This window comes from Myotis myotis, unplaced genomic scaffold (assembly GCF_014108235.1).
Source record: "Myotis myotis isolate mMyoMyo1 unplaced genomic scaffold, mMyoMyo1.p scaffold_m19_p_9, whole genome shotgun sequence".
In the NCBI taxonomy this organism is placed as follows: Eukaryota; Metazoa; Chordata; class Mammalia; order Chiroptera; family Vespertilionidae; genus Myotis; species Myotis myotis.
In genome coordinates, this window is record NW_023416401.1 from 89,969,708 (window position 1) to 89,988,153 (window position 18,446).

General features: G+C 38.8%; 1 protein-coding gene across 1 annotated transcript in view; it reads right to left on the bottom strand.

Moving 5' to 3' along the window:
- Positions 1-397: 397 nt before the first annotated feature.
- SYCP2 (synaptonemal complex protein 2) overlaps positions 398-18,446 on the bottom strand; it is a 101,164-nt gene continuing 83,115 nt past the window's right edge. Inside the window, 14 exon segments of the mRNA XM_036320983.1 lie at positions 398-677; positions 1,780-1,836; positions 1,942-2,020; positions 2,163-2,221; positions 2,566-2,665; positions 2,750-2,844; positions 7,177-7,304; positions 7,821-7,970; positions 8,238-8,330; positions 9,792-9,852; positions 9,855-9,937; positions 10,180-10,226; positions 16,171-16,369; positions 17,394-17,595. Of these exon segments, the coding sequence (XP_036176876.1) occupies positions 594-677; positions 1,780-1,836; positions 1,942-2,020; positions 2,163-2,221; positions 2,566-2,665; positions 2,750-2,844; positions 7,177-7,304; positions 7,821-7,970; positions 8,238-8,330; positions 9,792-9,852; positions 9,855-9,937; positions 10,180-10,226; positions 16,171-16,369; positions 17,394-17,595 (1,437 nt within the window). The 3' untranslated portion in view covers positions 398-593.

The following is an 18,446-nucleotide window of genomic DNA, read 5'->3' on the forward strand; positions in this document are numbered from 1 at the left end:
CTCTAGTAGTAATATAATATATAAAACTATATACATTTAAAATACTTTTTTTTTTAAAATATATTTTATTGATTTTTGACAGAGAGGAAGGGAGAGGGATAGAGAGCCAGAAACATCGATGAGAGAGAAACATCGATCAGCTGCCTCCTGCACACCCCCCACTGGGGATGTGCCCGCAACCAAGGTACATGCCCTTGACCGGAATCGAACCCAGGACCCCTCAGTCCACAAGCCGACGCTCTATCCACTGAGCCAAACCGGTGCTGGCTAAAATACTTTTTATGTGATAAATTTTAGTTGATTAAATTAGTTTTGTAAATATAATAAATATAATTCAGTATAGTTAACAGTACTATCTGCCTAATGCTAATATTACTACAAAAGAAGCCAAAAAAAAAAAAAAAAAAGAGCAGTATTGTACAGACAAGGTTGGGGGTTTGGAGTATTATTATAATGTTTGTTTTCTCATCCATAAGATCTTTCCTTGAATCCAGAGTCAAAGGCACTCTTTCCTGGGGAACATGTATTTTTTCTTTGTATTTGGTATTTCCTCAGTTATACACAAAAAGGAATTGGATAGAACTTGGTAACAGCTAGAGCTCCACATTAACATTTGTTTCACAAGCCATGAATAATGACAGTAGTCCTTTGCGTACATTAAGAAGCTCCTCTTCTTGCTATGGCCAAGAAAGAAAATTATGTCATTATTAGGGATTCATTTTAAAACAACCCCTTCCATAATGCTATAACAAATGTACTCATTCTCTGCTCCCCCAGCATCTAGTCCTAGATATCTACAGCACTTGATGATCATCACTGATCACCAATTGAGAGAAGACTTTCAGTCTTTTCAATCCCAAGTCAATGAAATTTATATTTAATATTTAAATAAAGAAAGTAAAGTAAGTATAGGCTAGGAAACAATTTCAAAAAGGATCAATCTAGTTAGTTAGCTTGTCTGCTTCAAGCTCAACATCCTGATCTTCAACTATTTCAGCATGTTGAGCTTCTATTAAAATTTATTAAATACATTATGGCCTATATAAAAGGATTAGTACCAAATATACAAAAACATGTCTACTCTCTTTGAGAAAAAACCGACACGTTCACTTGGAGCAGTGCCTTTAGCCCCCATACAACTGTACTTTCCCCCCAGAACCAGCTCTGGTCTAGATCTGTAAGAAGCACTTAATTTTATCCCCAAATCTATGTATACAAAGTCTTGCTGTCCAAGTGGACAATAATTTTTTGGGGGTTTCCTGATACCCCTTCTCCTGGAGAAGGCAGAGTTCTACTGCTCTGCATAGTGCTTAGACTCATTCTTCTAGCGACTGTTCAAGTGGGAAACTGATAGTCTTTTTTCTTTTAGGAGGGTCTCTATTTATTCACTATTTATTTATTTATTTATTTTTAACACATATTTTTTTATTGATTTCAGAGAGGAAGGGAGAGGGAGAGAGAAAAACATAAATGATGAGAGAGAACTGAGCCCCCAACCCAGGCATGTGCCCTAATGGGAAATCAAACCGTGACCTCCTACTTCATGGGTCAATGCTCAACCACTGGGCCACACAGGCAGGGCAGGAGGGTCACTTTTAAATCACCTCTAGTATTTTACTATAAATATGCTCCCATTATTCTAATTTATATACCAAAGTCAACTAAGCTAAAACTGCCTCCTCTCAATCTAAAAAGAAAACCTGTGAAACAATTTCCTGTTAAAAGAAATAAAGGCATATTTATTCCATTTGAAAAACCCAAACTAGATAATTGATTTACCATTTTCTTAAGAAGCTTGTCTTGCAGAATTTTCATGTTTTCTTTCATGGAACACATCTGTAAAAATCAACATATGTATTTTCCCCATGAAATTTACTATAAAATTTTCACAAAGATAGACTAACCAGTACTGAAATTATATAAAAAATATGAAATTGATACCTCAGATGTACAAATAGTTTCTTCTTGACCCGTGCCATAGAAGACATTTTTGTCCAAGGAAGCTTTCAAATGGTGAAGCCTAACAAGTAAAATAATGACAAGTTACAAAGGCATTTATCAGGAAGTCAAATTAAATCTCTATAGTATAGTATATAAAGTAAACATTATAAATAATACAAACTAGTTTTATAGATTCCAGTCCTAGAAAGTGTCATACTAACCTCTCTTGTTCACTTTTTTGATAGGCACTGAACTTCTGAACCATCTTTTCTCCAAAGTCCTAAATTTTAATACAAAAACTAGTTATGCTTTAATAGCATTAAATATTCAAAGTTGACAGTAGAATTTTCTATATTTCTATTTCTAATTTAAATAAACAAGCTGGCTACATGCTAAGAATATTCCAGATGTTATAAACTCTTTCTAGATAAAAAATATTGAAAGTAAAGTCTCTCTTGATTTCTCCCTCATCATAAATTTAAAGTCTATAATTTAAGTGTGTTTATAAGAAATCGACTAAAAATATTTATGGAGGCTCTAAAAGCAGGTCACCAGAGGTTTTCCTGAGTGTAGCTCTTTAAAAATGAGGTTATACAATTATTTTTAAATTCTTAAAACACAAACCGCGAATTCCTTCTCCAAATCTTTTAAAGACTGTGAATCTTTTTCAAAATTCTCCAACTCTTTTATGATGCTGAACTGGAATTTATCAAGTTTTTTTATCCTATTAAGGAAACAAAATAAGATTATTTTTAAAAACTATAGCACTCAGAACATACAGCATTCAAAGGAGATTTTTATTACATACCTGTATTCCTGAATATGACGGTTCATTATTTTCAGATGTTGTTGAGCTGTTTTCCAAGACTGCATAGTAAAATTATCCATCAATTTGTGGTGACTCTGAAAAATATTTGTTAACAAAATAAAAAACAAAGCCTTTTCCACAAAATGTAAATGACTAAGAACTTAGAAAAGTGAAAAATTAACAGCTCAGTGATTGAGCCGGAAGTGTTAATGAGTAAGCTCAGGCAGAGCAGTGTCTGCTTCCATCAGAAAGGCTTTGACTAAGGGCTGAACTGGCAACTAATCATTTTCATAAGGACACTACACTCTACAATATTTTTTAAAAATGCGAGTGATTACAATTCCCTTCAGGAATACAGCCTCAAAGTCAGAGTCAGAATTATTTATCACCATTTTTCACAAAAACATATACAGGCAGTCCTCGGGTTACCTCGGACTCAATGTACATCATTTTGTGGTTACATCGCTATCTCCCATCTATACTAATAAAAGGGTAATATGCTAATTAGACCAGGAGACCTTCCCAACATCCTTCCGTACAAAGCCATGGTGGTGAGGCCAAGGCAGTGGCAGTTAGGGGCGATCAGGTCAGGAGGGGAGGGCAGTTGAGGGCTATCAGTCTGGTGGGGGGGGGGGCAGTTGGGGGCAAGCAGGCCGGCAGGCAGTGATTAGGGGCGATCAGGCAGGCAGGCAGGTGAGCAGTTAAAAGCCAGCAGTCCCAGATTGCAAGAGGGATCCCAAATTGGAGGGTGCAGGCTGGGCTGAGGGAACACCGCTCCCCCCACTGCCGTGCACAAATTTCATGGACAGGGCCATTAGTTTATTTATTAAAAAAAAAAAGTTCCGTCATTTGATGTATGTACATATGTGCTTTATGTTTTTTTATCATTTATTTACCACAAGTAAAGGTTAGGAATTGTTATCTTTATTTTAATTTTTTTTTACTGTTTCACTTCATTACTGCTGTGTATGTGCTCCATGTGCATGATATAGGTGCTTATGTAGGTGGGTTCTGACTTACAGTGAAAATCGCATTACTTCATGCCGTAGGAATGGGTCTCTGATGTAACCTAAGGACCTACTGTATTCACATCTAGCCAGATGTATAATACAGGGTGTGGCAAAAGTAGGTTTACAGTTGTGCATAAGGATAATAAACTGTGTTTTGAGTACTCAGAACTGTAAACCTACTTTTGCCCCACCCTATATACAAGTCAGGGCTTCTCTATTTTTTTAAAAATATATTTTATTGATTTTTTACAGAGAGAAAGGGGAAAGGATAGAGAGTTAGAAACATCAATGAGAGAGAAACATCGATCAGCTGCCTACTGCACACTCCCCAGTGGGGATGGGCCCGCAACCAAGGAGGGCTTCTCTATTTATACTAGGTCAACCTCAAATAAATCAACATGACCACATTGGAACCTCAATAACTAAGGATAGATATATACTAGTAAGTACAGAGCTGGTCAAAGTGAAATGGGATTTCTCTGACAGGCTGCTCATCCTTTAGTACCTTCACTAGCTGTCACCTCTGAGATTAAAAAAAAAGAACCACCACAGAAGAGTCAAAATGTTAAACCAACCTACTTATATAAAAACCATGGGTGGTGTTCATCACATCCAGAAGAACAGCCGTGACCAACCAGAAGGAAGTCAGTCCTACAGGGGTTGTCTTGGCAATGGCTGCACCCTCCCCAGCTGTTTCCTGGAGCTGTTTCCGGCAAGGGCGGGGTTTGAGGCAGGAACCCGCCCTGGGAGCGTGGTTCCCTGAGAGTGTGCCACGCCAGCACGGCCAGGGGTAAACCTGAGTGGGGGTGGCTGAAACACTTAGAAAAGATAGACAAGAGAATGAAAGCCGGGTCTCGGTGGGACACTGCTTCTCTGAGAGACAACGACCCTGCCCACAGCCATGCCTTTATTTTATAGCAGATGCTACGAGGCAAAATAAGGGCGTGACCAAGTTGTTTACAACAGTCTCCTAGGTTTCAATCCTACGAGGCAAAAAAAGGGTGTGACCAAGTTGTTTACAACATTCTCCTAGGTCTCAATCCTACTCAACAACATGCACCTGAACTCTATCAAGCCCACATCACTCAGGCACATGGGGCCACGTGTTCAGACCATAGGTTCAAGCTTACAGCTACAGCTGTTGGCTATAATTGTGCTGAGAGGGCCCTGCCCTCCAAGCTGGGACCTGCACATGGCAATGAGAGGACTGTGCCCTCTCCTCAGTCCAAGGCTTGAACCTGTCCAAAACACTAGCGGCTCCCCACAATAAAGTTTTAATTCTGTTTCTTTGTTACTGATGTTGTGACCCCACCCCATAACAAAGAAACAGTTTCTGGAGGATGAGGCCCAGGAATCAGGATTTTAAAAAGATTCCCAGGTGATTCTAATGTGCAGCCAAGGTTGAGAACCACTGCTATAGATAATATTAAAAATATATCTAAACGTGCAATTTTTGTCCAAAAAATGAGCATGTTCAAAAATTAAATGAAGAAAATTTGGATATACTCGGAGATTTTCACACATATTTGAGTGATGATTCCATTGATTCCACAGATGATGCTGAAAAGGAAAATTTTCCCATCGAATTTCTTAACACATTGTATGTGGGAAACGTATTTATACGTTTTACGTATTTATATGTTCTACCAGTGTAGTAGAGCGCGGGACACGTATTAATACGTTTTTTATAGACTAGCGGTAGAATGCGGGTAATGTATAAATATGTAAACTAAAGTTATCGTAATTTTACTGAACGTTGCCATTTGCGCAAAAAATTAGCAAAAATGGCCCGCGCCACCTGTTAGCACAAGATAAAAACTACCCGCAAACAATGTGTTAATAGTATTACTCCTTCGGGAATGCCATGTCATAAATTAAAATTGAAAGTGGGTGCAATCATCATGCTATTGAGAAATCTCAATAGTCAATAGGGTCTTTGTAATGGTACCAGATTTATTTTCAAAAGATTACGACCTAACATTATTGAAGCTGAAGTATTAACAGGATCTGCAGTGGGAGAGGCTGTTCTGAATCCAAGAATTAATTTGTCCCCATCTGACACTGGCCTCCCATTTAAATTGATTCAACGATGGTTTCCCGTGATGCCAGCATTTGTGATGACTATTAATAAATCACAAGGACAAACTCTAGACAGAGTAGGCATATTCCTACCTGAACCCATTTTTGCACATGGTCAGTTATATACTGCTTTCTCTCGAGTTTGAAGAGTATGTGATGTTACAGTTAAAGTTCTAAGTACTTCATCACAAGGGAAATTAGTCAAGCACTCTGAAAGTGTTTTCACTCTTAATGTGGTGTACAGGGAGATATTAGAATAAGTTTAATCACTTTATCAGTTATTGTTTGCATCACTGTTGTTTTCATATCATGTTTTTGCCATTTTTATATCATGCCTCTGTTGTTGTTATATCCTTTTGTTACTGTTTATTAATAAATTTATGTATGATTTTCATATACATTTTACTAATTTCCTTTCATCTCTCACACTTATTATAGAGAAAGGGCAAATAGCAATATTAAAATATCTCTGCTAATTAATTCCCTTTTTTAAAATATATTTTATTGATTTTTTACTGAGAGGAAGGGAGAGGGATAGAGAGTAGAAACATCAATGAGAGAGAAACATTGATCAGCTGCCTCCTGCACACTCCCCACTGGGGATGTGCCCACAACCAAGGTACATACATGCCCTTGACCAGAATCGAACCTGGGACCCTTGAGTCCGCATGCCAATGCTCTATCCACTGAGCCAAACCGGTTAGGGCAATTAATTCCCTTTTAATGTGCACGAATTTCATGCACTGGGCTACTAGTTAAAAAGAAAAATAGGATAAAGAGAAAGAACCTGTAGGAAAAAAAACAATAGGGATAATGCACGGCTTTTAGAAGAGAAATACACTCATGAGATAAAAGGTTTTCACCCAGGAAGCATTCCAATTTTTCACCACTGCATGAGGAAAGTTGAATTCACAAATGGGTGTTTTGTTGCCAAAAGATCAAACAAGTGGATAGTCTAGAACAGTGGTTCTCAACCTTCCTAATGCCACGACCCTTTAATTCAGTTCCTCATGTTGTGGTGACCCCCAACCATAAAATTATTTTCGTTGCTACTTCACAACTGTAATTTTGCTACTGTTATGAATCGTAATGTAAATATCTGATATGCAGGATGTATTTTCATTGTTACAAATTGAACATAATTATAGCATAGTGATTAATCACAAAAACAATATGTAATTATATATGTGTTTTCCAATGGTCTTAGGCGACCCCTATGAAAGGGTTGTTCGACCCCCAAAGGGGTCACCATCCACAGGTTCAGAACCACTGGTTTAGAAGAAAGTAGGGTTACTGGGTATAATTATAATGTTACTGGGTATAATTTAAATAACTCACATTATATTTCTTCTTAAATTCTGTATTGAACTGCTCACACATCATGTCTACATCTGAAATTTCAGTTCCCCAGTTCTTCACAGGAACAGAAGAGTCATTTGCTGATAATGGACATGTACTTTCAGACACTAAAAAATGAAGGCAAGCAACCAAAGTTAAAATACACTTTACGAATTTAGCCTTACTTGTCATGAGCTGAGAACAAAACCTTATTTTTAGGTTCTATGTGTAAAAAAAGGCAGACATATTTTTAATTTAAAAAGTTGATTTATAAAAAATCTTTTGGCATGGGTATTTAAAGCAGGAATGGTAACATTAATATGGAACATTTTAGATTATTTTTAATGGTTTTAGCTACTTCCGTACTCCCCAGTATCTAGTAACACACTAATTTCTCAGTAAGTTCACACGCTAGTACAATTTGTATGAGGTAATCAGTAATAGAAAGATGAAGGATATTTATGAGTAAAAAAGACTCTTACTGCATTATTCACATCAATACACTTGTGATAAAACATGACCCTTCTTGGATTTGACCAAAGTTGTCTTTACAAAGGATTTGTTTTGTAGATAGAGTCACTCAAGATCTAAGAAACTACCTTCCCAAATAGCTACATTTTGACAAACACATTTGATCTACCTACTTTTGTGACTGTGATGATCTGCATTTTCCATTTTAGACAGTTTTTTGGGAAGCAAGTTTGCTCTCCCTTCCTCTTCTTCTTCCAATCCTACTTCAACAGGATTAATATCTTCTATGTACATTCGTTTGCGATTAAGATGGTGTGTAGGGCCTTAAGAACAGTTAAAAAATTAATAGTGCTATAATATTGATTAAAATACCTAATATGTTCTTGCTTTTATGAAAAAAGAATTTGTTTCATTAATTATTTATGTCATTTTAGGCAACTGTGCATTAAATTCTATCTAGTTCCTTGTTTTCATTTTGACATGAACTAATGAATAATTTAGTATGACTTAAAATATATAATTCCTTTAGATGAACTTTCACAGCATTTCAGTAACTAACTTAGAAACAAAAGCAAGGCTGTGAGTCAAACCTGATAAATGAGCAGAGTCACAGGGCATGTCACATCTTATTTTCTCTCCTTCCTCACTAGACATGGATAGTAGAGACGCTGAATGACTTTCCTAAAATATATATCAAAAATTGAAAAAAATACCATAAGTATTCTTGGACTCACCTTTGACCATCTCTCTCAAACCCTAAAGTCAGGAAACTACAAAAGCTGTAGATTCTTTTTTTCAGATTGTCTTGTTTCTCTCCCTGTCTTTTCATCTTTGACACTATTATGCATTAATCTAAATTCCTAGGTGAACCTCAATCTTAAACTATGGTAATAATTTTGAGCTGGCTTTTGTGACTAGTCCTACTTTTCAATTCTTCCTTATTAGGGTTTTAATTTATTTGAGTCAGAAACTGGGGGAATATAATAGAAAATAATTCTAAACTTTTTTTAAAGCTGTATCTTTAAGACATCTTTTTCATCTAACCTTGTGTTTTACTGTTTCAACATACAGGTTTCTTTCTTCCAGTCAAATTTCATGAAAGTGTCCACTTCCAGTTCCCTTCCTTTACGTAGTTTACTGTTCTTACTCCATTTAAGTCTAGGGCGAATCCCTGCCCCTCCATGCTTTAAAATTCTGTTTTAACTTTCTGTATTTTACAGATTAAAATATTTTTGTTGATGGAGTGACGGACTTTTTAGTGGCAAAAAAATCAACCAAATTCCTATATAATCATGAAGCCTATAAAGTCCTAGTTATAAATATATGTCATTGGTTCAGCAGCTATATCCTCACTATTTAAGACCTTATTTCTTCTCATTTTAAAAATTTTTGCTTTTTGCCCTAGCCAGTTTGGCTCAGTGGATAGAGCGTCGGTCTGTGAACTGAAAGGTCCCAGGTTCAGTTCCAGTCAAGGGCACATGCCTGGATTGCAGGCTCGATCCCCAGCAGTGGGCATGCAGGAGGCAGCCAATCAATGATTCTCTCTCACCATTGATGTTTTTCTCTCCCTCTCCCTTCCTCTCTGAAAGTAATATATATAAAATAAAAGCCTACGTGACCATTACAGCAGAGTGACCAGAACCAGTTGCTATGATGCGCACTGACCACAAGGGGCAGAAGCTCAATGCAGGAGCTGCCCACTGGTGGTCAGTGTGCTCCCACAGGGGGAGCGCTGCTCAACCAGAAGCCAGGCTCATGGTTGGTGAGTGCAGCTGCAGCAGCACAAAGGAGCAGTCAGCCAAGCTTTAAGGAGCAGCGAGCAGGTGGGTGGTAAGGAGCGAGGGGTCCCAGACTGCGAGAGGGCGCAGGCTGGCTGAGGGACCCCGCCCCCCAGTGCACAAATTTCATGCACTGGGCCTCTAGTATATATGTAAAGAAAGTATTGTATTCTGTTTTAGAAAAAGGAAAATAAAAATTTCAGTTTTCTATGATCCAATTATCTTACACATTTTAAACATGAGATTTACAGATAATAGTTGAAAATATTAAAATATTACAATAATTATTAAAGGCCAATAATTGATTCTTATAAGACCACCTTAGTTTAGGGAAAATTTTATGGCCATACTATCATATATATCTCTCCCTTTTGCTTTGTATATGATTGTTATTGATATTTGGAGGTTCAATATCCATAAACTGTTTTTTTCTGAACTATAATTATTTATATCTGAATAGCTATTGCAATTTTATGTTTCTTATTTAAAAACAACAAAATTTACATTTTTTTCTATTCACAATAGTATTATTTTTATTTTATTTATTTTTTTAATATATTTTATTGATTTTTGACAGGAAGGGAGAGAGAGAGATAGTCAGAAACATCGATGAGAGAGAAACACCGATCAGCTGCCTCCTGCACATCTCCCACCGGGGATATGCCCGCAACCAAGGCACATGCCCCCGACCGGAATCGAATCTGGGACCTTTCAGTCCACAGCCCGACGCTCCATCCCCTGAGCCAAACCGGTTTTGGCACAATAGTATTATTTTTAATAGGAGTATCCTGGGCTATGAATGAGCAAGACATATAGAAACCCAAAAAATTATTTAAAGCCAAAACTATTAAACCAAAACTATTTAAATTTTGAGGGAATAATTCATCTGTTGCTAAAATTCAACATCTATTCAAAATTATAAAAGAAATCCTTAGATAACAAGAACATTAATTTGATAACAAGTATCTACCAAAAACCATGGCTAAGCATCTGCTAGCACAATATCTATTTAACATCGCTCCAGAGATCATAGCCACCTTAACAAACAAACAAACAAACAAACAAACAAACAAACAAACCCCAGAAAGAATAAGGAGTGGAACAGAATGCAAAATTATCAGGTATAACAGTTTGTGATTGGCTATACGCAAAATCCAGGAGAATCTAGATTGGCAGGCAATTCTGGTGGAACTGTCAAAGTTGTGGGAGATATAAAGGCAAGATAAATACTGGAAAAAAATTTTGTGTTGTATATAACCAATACAGAATTAATGTCCAGAGTATATTAAGAACTTCTATAGATTTGTAAGAAAAATCAAACAACGCAATTTAAAAGTAAGGAAAAAATAGGCAATTCACAAAATGGTCAAAAAACATATGAAAACACTAGATACTGTTAATCAGGAAAATGCAAATTAAAGTGAGAGACATTACATAGGCATCAGGTTGGCAAAAACAGAAACATTTGATAACAGCCAGTTAATGAAAACTATAGAGAAATGGGCACTGTTGGTGAGGGTAAAGTATGCAAGCTGGTACAACTAACTTATAGAGCAAATTTCCAATACCTAATTAATAGCACACAGTAAGTAGGAAACAAAATGTCTCATATAAATGTCCAGCCAATAAATGTAACAATTTAAATTCCATCTAGTACAAAGTAGCATCAAAGAAAGTGGGCGATTACCTAGGTTTTGAGATTTGAAAACCAGGATACCGAAAGGATAAAAGATTCAGTGAAAGTAAGGCTGATAGAGTAATACTGACAAAGGACCATGGGATGATAGTCTAGTGCAGGGGTGGGCAAACTTTTTGACTCGAGGGCCACAATGGGTTCTTAAACTGGACCGGAGGGCCGGAACAAAAGCATGGATGGAGTGTTTGTGTGAACTAATATAAATTCAAAGTAAACATCATTACATAAAAGGGTACGGTCTTTTTTTTTTTTTTTTTTAGTTTTATTCATTTCAAACGGGCCGTGGGCCGTAGTTTGCCCACGGCTGGTCTAGTGGGAAACTGTTTTTCAAATTGTGGTGTGCAAAAATTGAGAGCCCTGCAAAAGTCCCTTGGGGTTACTGGAGACAGGCTGAGTAGGCTAAGGTTTAGATCAGGAGTCCTCAAACTTTTTAAACAGGGGGCCAGTTCACTGTCCCTCAGATCGTTAGAGGGCTGGACTATAGTTTAAAAAAAACTATGAACAAATTCCTATGCACACTGCACATATCTTATTTTGAAGTAAAAAAACAAAACGGGAACAAATACAATATTTGTATTTGCATGTGGCCTGCGGGCCATAGTTTGAGGACCCCTGGTTTAGATCTCCTATCTGCTCTAAACAGCATAGTTCATTTTTATCTGTTTGGCACATTGGAGGTTTCATATAAAATTCTGTTTGAAAAATATGGTCTGTGAAAACTACTGGTTAAACAGAATAAAAGGACCTTAAAACATTTCTAGGAATAAAAACACTGTTTGAAGTGGTAAAACACAAGGTTGTTTTTATTAGAGGTTGTAGATCTTGGCTATAGGTGTTCTGAACTGTCATTAATTCCACTTTATATACAGAGGTTAGTACATATCAAGAGAATTTACTATGTAAATATTTGAATATTTACAATGTATCAGGTATTATACTTACATAATCAGCCTATTTAATTTTTCACAACCCCATTTGACAGATGAGAAAACGGAGGTGCAGAGGGAATCATCAACTTGTAAAATGTTACATAGGCAACAAATAATGGAGCCAGGCATGGTTTGATTCTGATCGGGGCACATTCCTGGGTTGCAGGCTCAATCCCCAGTGTAGAGGCTGTGCAGGAGGCAGCCAATCGATGATGCACTCTAATCATTGATGTTTCTCTCTCTCTCCCTTCCTCTCTAAAATCAATTTAAAAAAAAATAGTACATGTAACAACACATAAAAGGAATTTTCAATATATTAAATTTAATATTCATAGTATTTACCTACCAGTTTTAAAGTTCCTTACAAAACTCTAAAGCAGCGGTTCTAAACCTGTGGGTCGCAACCCCTTTGGCGGTCGAATGACCCTTTCACAGGGGTTGCCTAAGACCATCCTGCATACCAGATATTTACATTACGATTCATAACAGTAGCAACATTACAGTTATGAAGTAGCCACGAAAATAATTTTATGGCTGGGTCACAACATGAGGAAATGCATTTAAAGGGCCAGAAGGTTGAGAACCACTGCTCTAAAGCAAATACTATAGTCATACTGTTTTCCTTCCTTTTTTAAAAAATTAATCTTTATTGTTGAGATTATTACAGATATCCCTGTTTTTTCCTGCCATAGACCTTCTCCATCTGGTTCCCACCTCGCCCCAGGCCCCTGTCACCCTATTGTCTGTGTCCATAGGTAATGCATACATGCATATAAGATCTTTTCTAATCTCTTCCCGCACCCTCCTCCCCCAAAGCCCCATTCCTCTGAGAATCGTCAATCTCTTCTATTTCCATGCCCAATTCTATTCCATTCACCAGTTTATTCTGTTTATCAGATTTTTTCTTTGTGTGGAGAGTGACTACAGTGTTTGGACAGGTTCAAGCCTCATGAGAGGGCACAATCCTCTCATTGCCATGTGCAAGTCCCATCTTTGAGGGCAGAACACTCCCAGCACAATTATAGCCAACAGCTATAATTGTAAGTTTGAACCTATAGTCTGAACACGTGGCCCCATGTGTTTGAGTAATGTGGGCTTGATAGAGTTCAGGTGCATGTAATTGAGTAGATTAGAAGAGTGTAAACATCTGAACCACGCCCTTACTTTACCTCGTGGAATCTGGCTATAAAATAAAGACTTGGCTTGTGAGTGCCAAGACTGTCTCTCCATCAGAGAAGCAGCGTCCCACCAAGACCCAGCTTTATTCTCTTGTCTGTCTTTTCTAAATCCTTCACCACCCTGACTCAGGTTTACCCTTGGCTGTGCTGGCGTGGCACATATTCGTTTGATTTTTAAATTCAATTGTTGATACATATGTATTTGTTGCCACTTTGTTGTTCATATTTTTTATCTTTACCTTTTTCTTCTTCTTCCTCTTCTTAAAGAATACCTTTCAGCATTTCATATAATACTGGTTTGGTGGTGATGAACTCCTTTAGCTTTTTCTTGTCTGTGAAGCTCTTTATCTGACTTTCAATTCTAAATGATAGCTTTGCTGGGTAGGGTAATCTTGGTTGTAAGTTCTTGCTATTCATCACTTTGAATATTTATTGTCACTCCTTTCTGGCCTGCATAGTTTCTGTTGAGAAATCAGCGAAGAGTTGTATGGGTGCTCCCTTGTAGGTAACTGCTTTTCTCTTGCTCCTTTTAAGATTCTCTGTTTGTCTTTTGCCCTTAGCATTTTACTTATGATGTGTCTTGGTGTGGTCCTCTTTGGGTTCCTCTTGTTTGGAGTTCTCTGTGCGTCCTGGACTTTGAAGTCTATTTCTTTCACCAGGTAGGGGAAGTTTTCTGTCATTATTTCTTCAAATAGGTTTTCAATATCTTGCTCTCTCTCTTCTTCTGGCACCCCCATAATTTGGATGTTGGTATGCTTGAAGTTGTCCCAGAGGCTCCTTACACTATCTTTATATTTTTGGATTCTTTTTTCCTTTGGGTGTTTTTTGCCTCCTCATATTTCAACTCATTGATTTGATTCTCGGGACCTCTTGTCTACTGTTGAATTCCTGTATATTATGCTTTAGTTCAGTCAGTGTATGCTTAATTTCTGACTGGTTCTTTTCCACTTTTTTTGGCATTCTCACTAAGATCTTTGAAAGTCTCACTAAGTCCCTTGGAGGTTTCTACAAGATTCTTGAGTAACCTTATAACTGTGATTTTGAACTCTATATCCAGTAGTTTGCTTTCTTCCATTTCTTTTATTTGTGACATGTTCCTTTGTCTCCACACTTTGGCTACTTCCTTGTGTTTGTTTCTGTGTACTGGATAGCTGCTAAGTCTCCTTGAGTTGGTAGAATGGCCTTGTGTAGTAGGTGTCCTATAGGGCCCTGTGGCCCGGCTTCCCCAATCACCTGAGGTGGACACTCTATGTACACCCCTTTGTGGGCTGTGTGCACAGTCTTGTTGTAGTTGAGCCTTGATTGCTGATGGTGTCACTGGGAGGAATTGACGTCTGGCCAGTTGGCTGTGGGCACCAGCTACGACTACAGTGGGAGAGCTGCTGTGCAGCAGACACCCTTATGAAGCAGGACTTGCTTCAGTGGGGCTTTGGTGTTCACTGAGTCTTCCCCTTAAGTGTTTTGCTTATGGATGTGTAGAGTTTTAATCCGGTATGGTCTCACACTGGGTACACTGGCTCTTGGGTCTCCAGAGAGGTGCAAAGTCAGCCACTGCCTGGGACCATCCAGCAAGAGCTACAGAGAGATCTGCATATTCCTTCTTTTTGTATTAGGTTTAGAAGTGCCCAGAGGAGGCCCAGCTGTGAAGCAAAGCAGGCTGGTGCTGGTGCAGGGTCTTGGGCCTTTTAATAGGTTTGGGGCTCCCCAATCCAGCTGCAGCTTGTTTGATAGGTTTTTAGCCTGATAAAGGACAGGGGATTCATATGCAAAAGCTGCTGTGCATAGCTTGGATGGGGTTGTAAATTGGGTGGAGCAGGTCTCAGGGAATCACCAGAGCATAGCAAACAGAAATGGATGCCAGTCAGTCCTGCAACTGGGGAGGTCCCTGCACAGGAACAAGACTGCTGCAAGTACCTCCGTCTGGAAGAAAGCCACCCCCGAGTGCCTGCCCTGATGCCAGACAGTCCAGTTTCTCCTCATATGTGTCTGGGTCCCCCAGAGCCTCACCCAGCACTGGAGCTCAGAGGAAGTGGGAGCTTGTAATTTCAATTCGTGGTGCTGGCCTTTTAAGAGGAGCAGCTGGGTCTCCAGCAGCCTGTGTCACTCAGCTCCAATCTGCGCTGGTTTTTATAGCCCATAGTTCTTACTGCCTGTAGGGACTTCTTTTCCAAGCTCTGGGACTCAGGGCTGGGCATCTGGTGTGGCGCTGGGACCCCATGCTCCTCTGGGTGGCCTCTGCAGAGGCAATTTTCCTCCTGATTAAAAAAGCGGCACAGCCAGCCGCTTCAGTCCAGCCCCTTCCATGCCTCCGCACTTTCTACCAGTCTCAATGTGCTTTCTTCTTTACTTCTCTAGTTGTAGTACTTCCATTCAGCCAGCTTTCTGGCAGTTATGGATGATGGTTGTTCTGTATTTTAGTTGTAATTTTGATGTGTTTGGGGGAGGCAGCGAGTACAGGCATTTGCCTACACTGACATCTTGGTTCTCCCCCAGCATACTGTTTTCAACTGAAATTCTTGGCAATTTGCTTTGTCAATCTGTGATTTAGTAACTAAAGGTTACAAACTTAGAATTACGGTAGAATCTGAAACAAGTGTCAGTGTTGCAGGACTAAGCTTATTCAAATCTAGAAAATAAATTATGTAGTTTTGATGTATAGACAAATAAGCGTGCCTCTTTGGAAACAAGCCTTCCCATCACAGCACTCTTGCCAGCACTCTGTGTTTCTCATACCACCACTTTCCTCCTGTCCAGCAGCTCTAATCAGTCTATTAGGTTTATTGAGGCTATTTTACTTATTGGTAGGATCCTCTTCTCCTCCAGACCAGACACAAAAGCTTAAGCTATAGTAGATAAACAATGTGTATTTGATTAGAGGAAAATGATTTACTAACTATAAATATATCTGATTAAGGAAAATATTCTATAATCTTACCAAAGAGAATGATTGTGGAATTGGTGAACAACTTTCTCTTGCACACAGTAAATTTTTCACACTGTTTTTCAGTGACTTTACTGGTCTTTCCACTCCATATTTACTGTTGAAGGATTCAGGTGAGGAAGTTTTTGTATTAGATGATATAGATTTTGTTATACAGTCATGATCCTGAGTAAAATCCCTTCCTGTTATTTTTTCTGTGCCTATATTTCCTCACAAGACACAAATAAAAGAGAGATGGCAGGTTTTAATGATGTCTGTTTTAGAACAGCATGATTAATTTAAGTTCTAAAGAATATATAATTTATCAAATTCTCAAGTCTTAGCTGTATTTAAAAAGGGTAAACTTTCACTAAATCAAGACCAAATTATGTTTAAAATATTATATAAGACTTTGAAAAATATTAAATGGGTCCATTTAAAATGTAATTGTAACCATAAGAATAGTCCAAATATTTCTAAACAAAATTATCTATAGTATAAGCTGCACTACTATAATGAGCAACCAGAGTATTTGACATCAGTACTATTATATATAAGTCACAGAATTTTATGGTTGGAAAGACTTGGCAAATCATTTGGCTTAAATCCTTCATATATATACTAGAGGCCCAGAGCATGAATTCGTGCACGGGTGGGGTCCGGCCAGGGGGGGGGGGGGGCACAGGCAGTTGGCTGGCTGGCCCTGCCCCCTGGTTGAACTCCAGGTTGAGGGGACAATTTGCATATTAGCCTTTTATTACATAGGATGAGGAAATTCATGGCTAAAATAAATCAATATAAGTGAATTCTCAGTTTTCAGAACAAATTAGGGCATGTGCATCTGTCTTCGTGAGTATATGCTTATCTGACAGCATTCCCAAGCATTATGGAAATATTCTAGAAAAGAACAAAATAGTCACTTTAGAGGAAGTGTATATGTTAACTGATGTAAGTCTTGAATTTTAACTGAAATTATAGACATTTAGAAATGCTTAAAACACCCTTTACAGAAACTGAAAGTATAAAAAGTGCAAATATGAACAACTTCAGTGTCATAGTAACATTAATCCCAAGTCTACTTATACTTAGCAAAGACCAAGTTCTGAGCATTAACTAGTTTCAAAATAAAATTTTGACTACCTATAATCTTAATACACCTCTTAAAATTACTCTTCAAATTATATTTTCATATAATTAGTTATAAGGTTTTTAAATATTCAACTAAAGAAATAAGAAGATACTGACATCTCATTACTTCTATAGAGGGTGAACTCCCAGGTAAAGACACAGAAGATAAGTCAAGGCTGTTGTCTCTTATAGTAGTACTTTTTAGGAGAGATGAGTTTGCCCATTCTTTTGATATATCCTTTTGTGTTTCCGCAGAGCAGGCATTCTGCTGTTTCTTTGGCAGCTTCATGGTTTTGCTTCTGGAATGGATATTCTCCTCCTAAATGTATTAATAACTTTCAAATTATACTATAATACAAGTAATTTAAATTACATTGAAATATTTATGAAATGTCTTATATTACTACATATGAGCATAGCAGGGGCTGCAACATGAGTAGTGGAAGAGTCTAATACCCCCAAAGACATATGGGAAATTCACCAGAAATATAATATATACACTACTAGAGGCCCAGTGCACGAAATTCATGTTGGGGGTGGGGGTCATCCCTCAGCCCAGCCTGCACCCTCTCCAATCTGGGACCCTTCGGGAGATGTCTGACTGCCTCTTGCAATCCTGGACCACTGGCTCCTAACCGCTCGCCTGCCTGCCTGCCTCATCATCCCTAACCACCTCTGCCTGCCTGATCGCCCCTAACCACCTCTGCCTGCCTTCCTGATCACCCCTAACTGCTCCCCTACCGGCCTGATCACCCCTAACTGCTCCCCTGCTGGCCTGATTGCCCCTAATTGCCTCTGCCTTGCCCCACACCCAGGACCCAGGATTCCCTCCTGCAGCCAGTTGCGGACACCCGAGACCCAGGCTTCCCTCCCTCTGGCCAGCCACAGGCACCCAGGACCTGGGCTGGCTTCACCCAGGCCAGCCAAAGTTGCAGAGGACCATGGGTTGGCGACTTCACCCAGGCCACAGCTGCAGGTGCCCAGGACTGTGGTGTGGGTGCTTGTCCCTCTCCTGGGCCACAGCTGCAGGCACTGGCGCCCAGGACCATGGGGCAGGCGGCTTGTCCCTCTCCTGGGCTGCAGCCTGGCTGGTCCCCATTCCTCTCTCCCCAGTGTTGAGTGTCTGAGCAGTTACAGTGTGATGGCATGAGGGCGTGAGGACCATTTGCA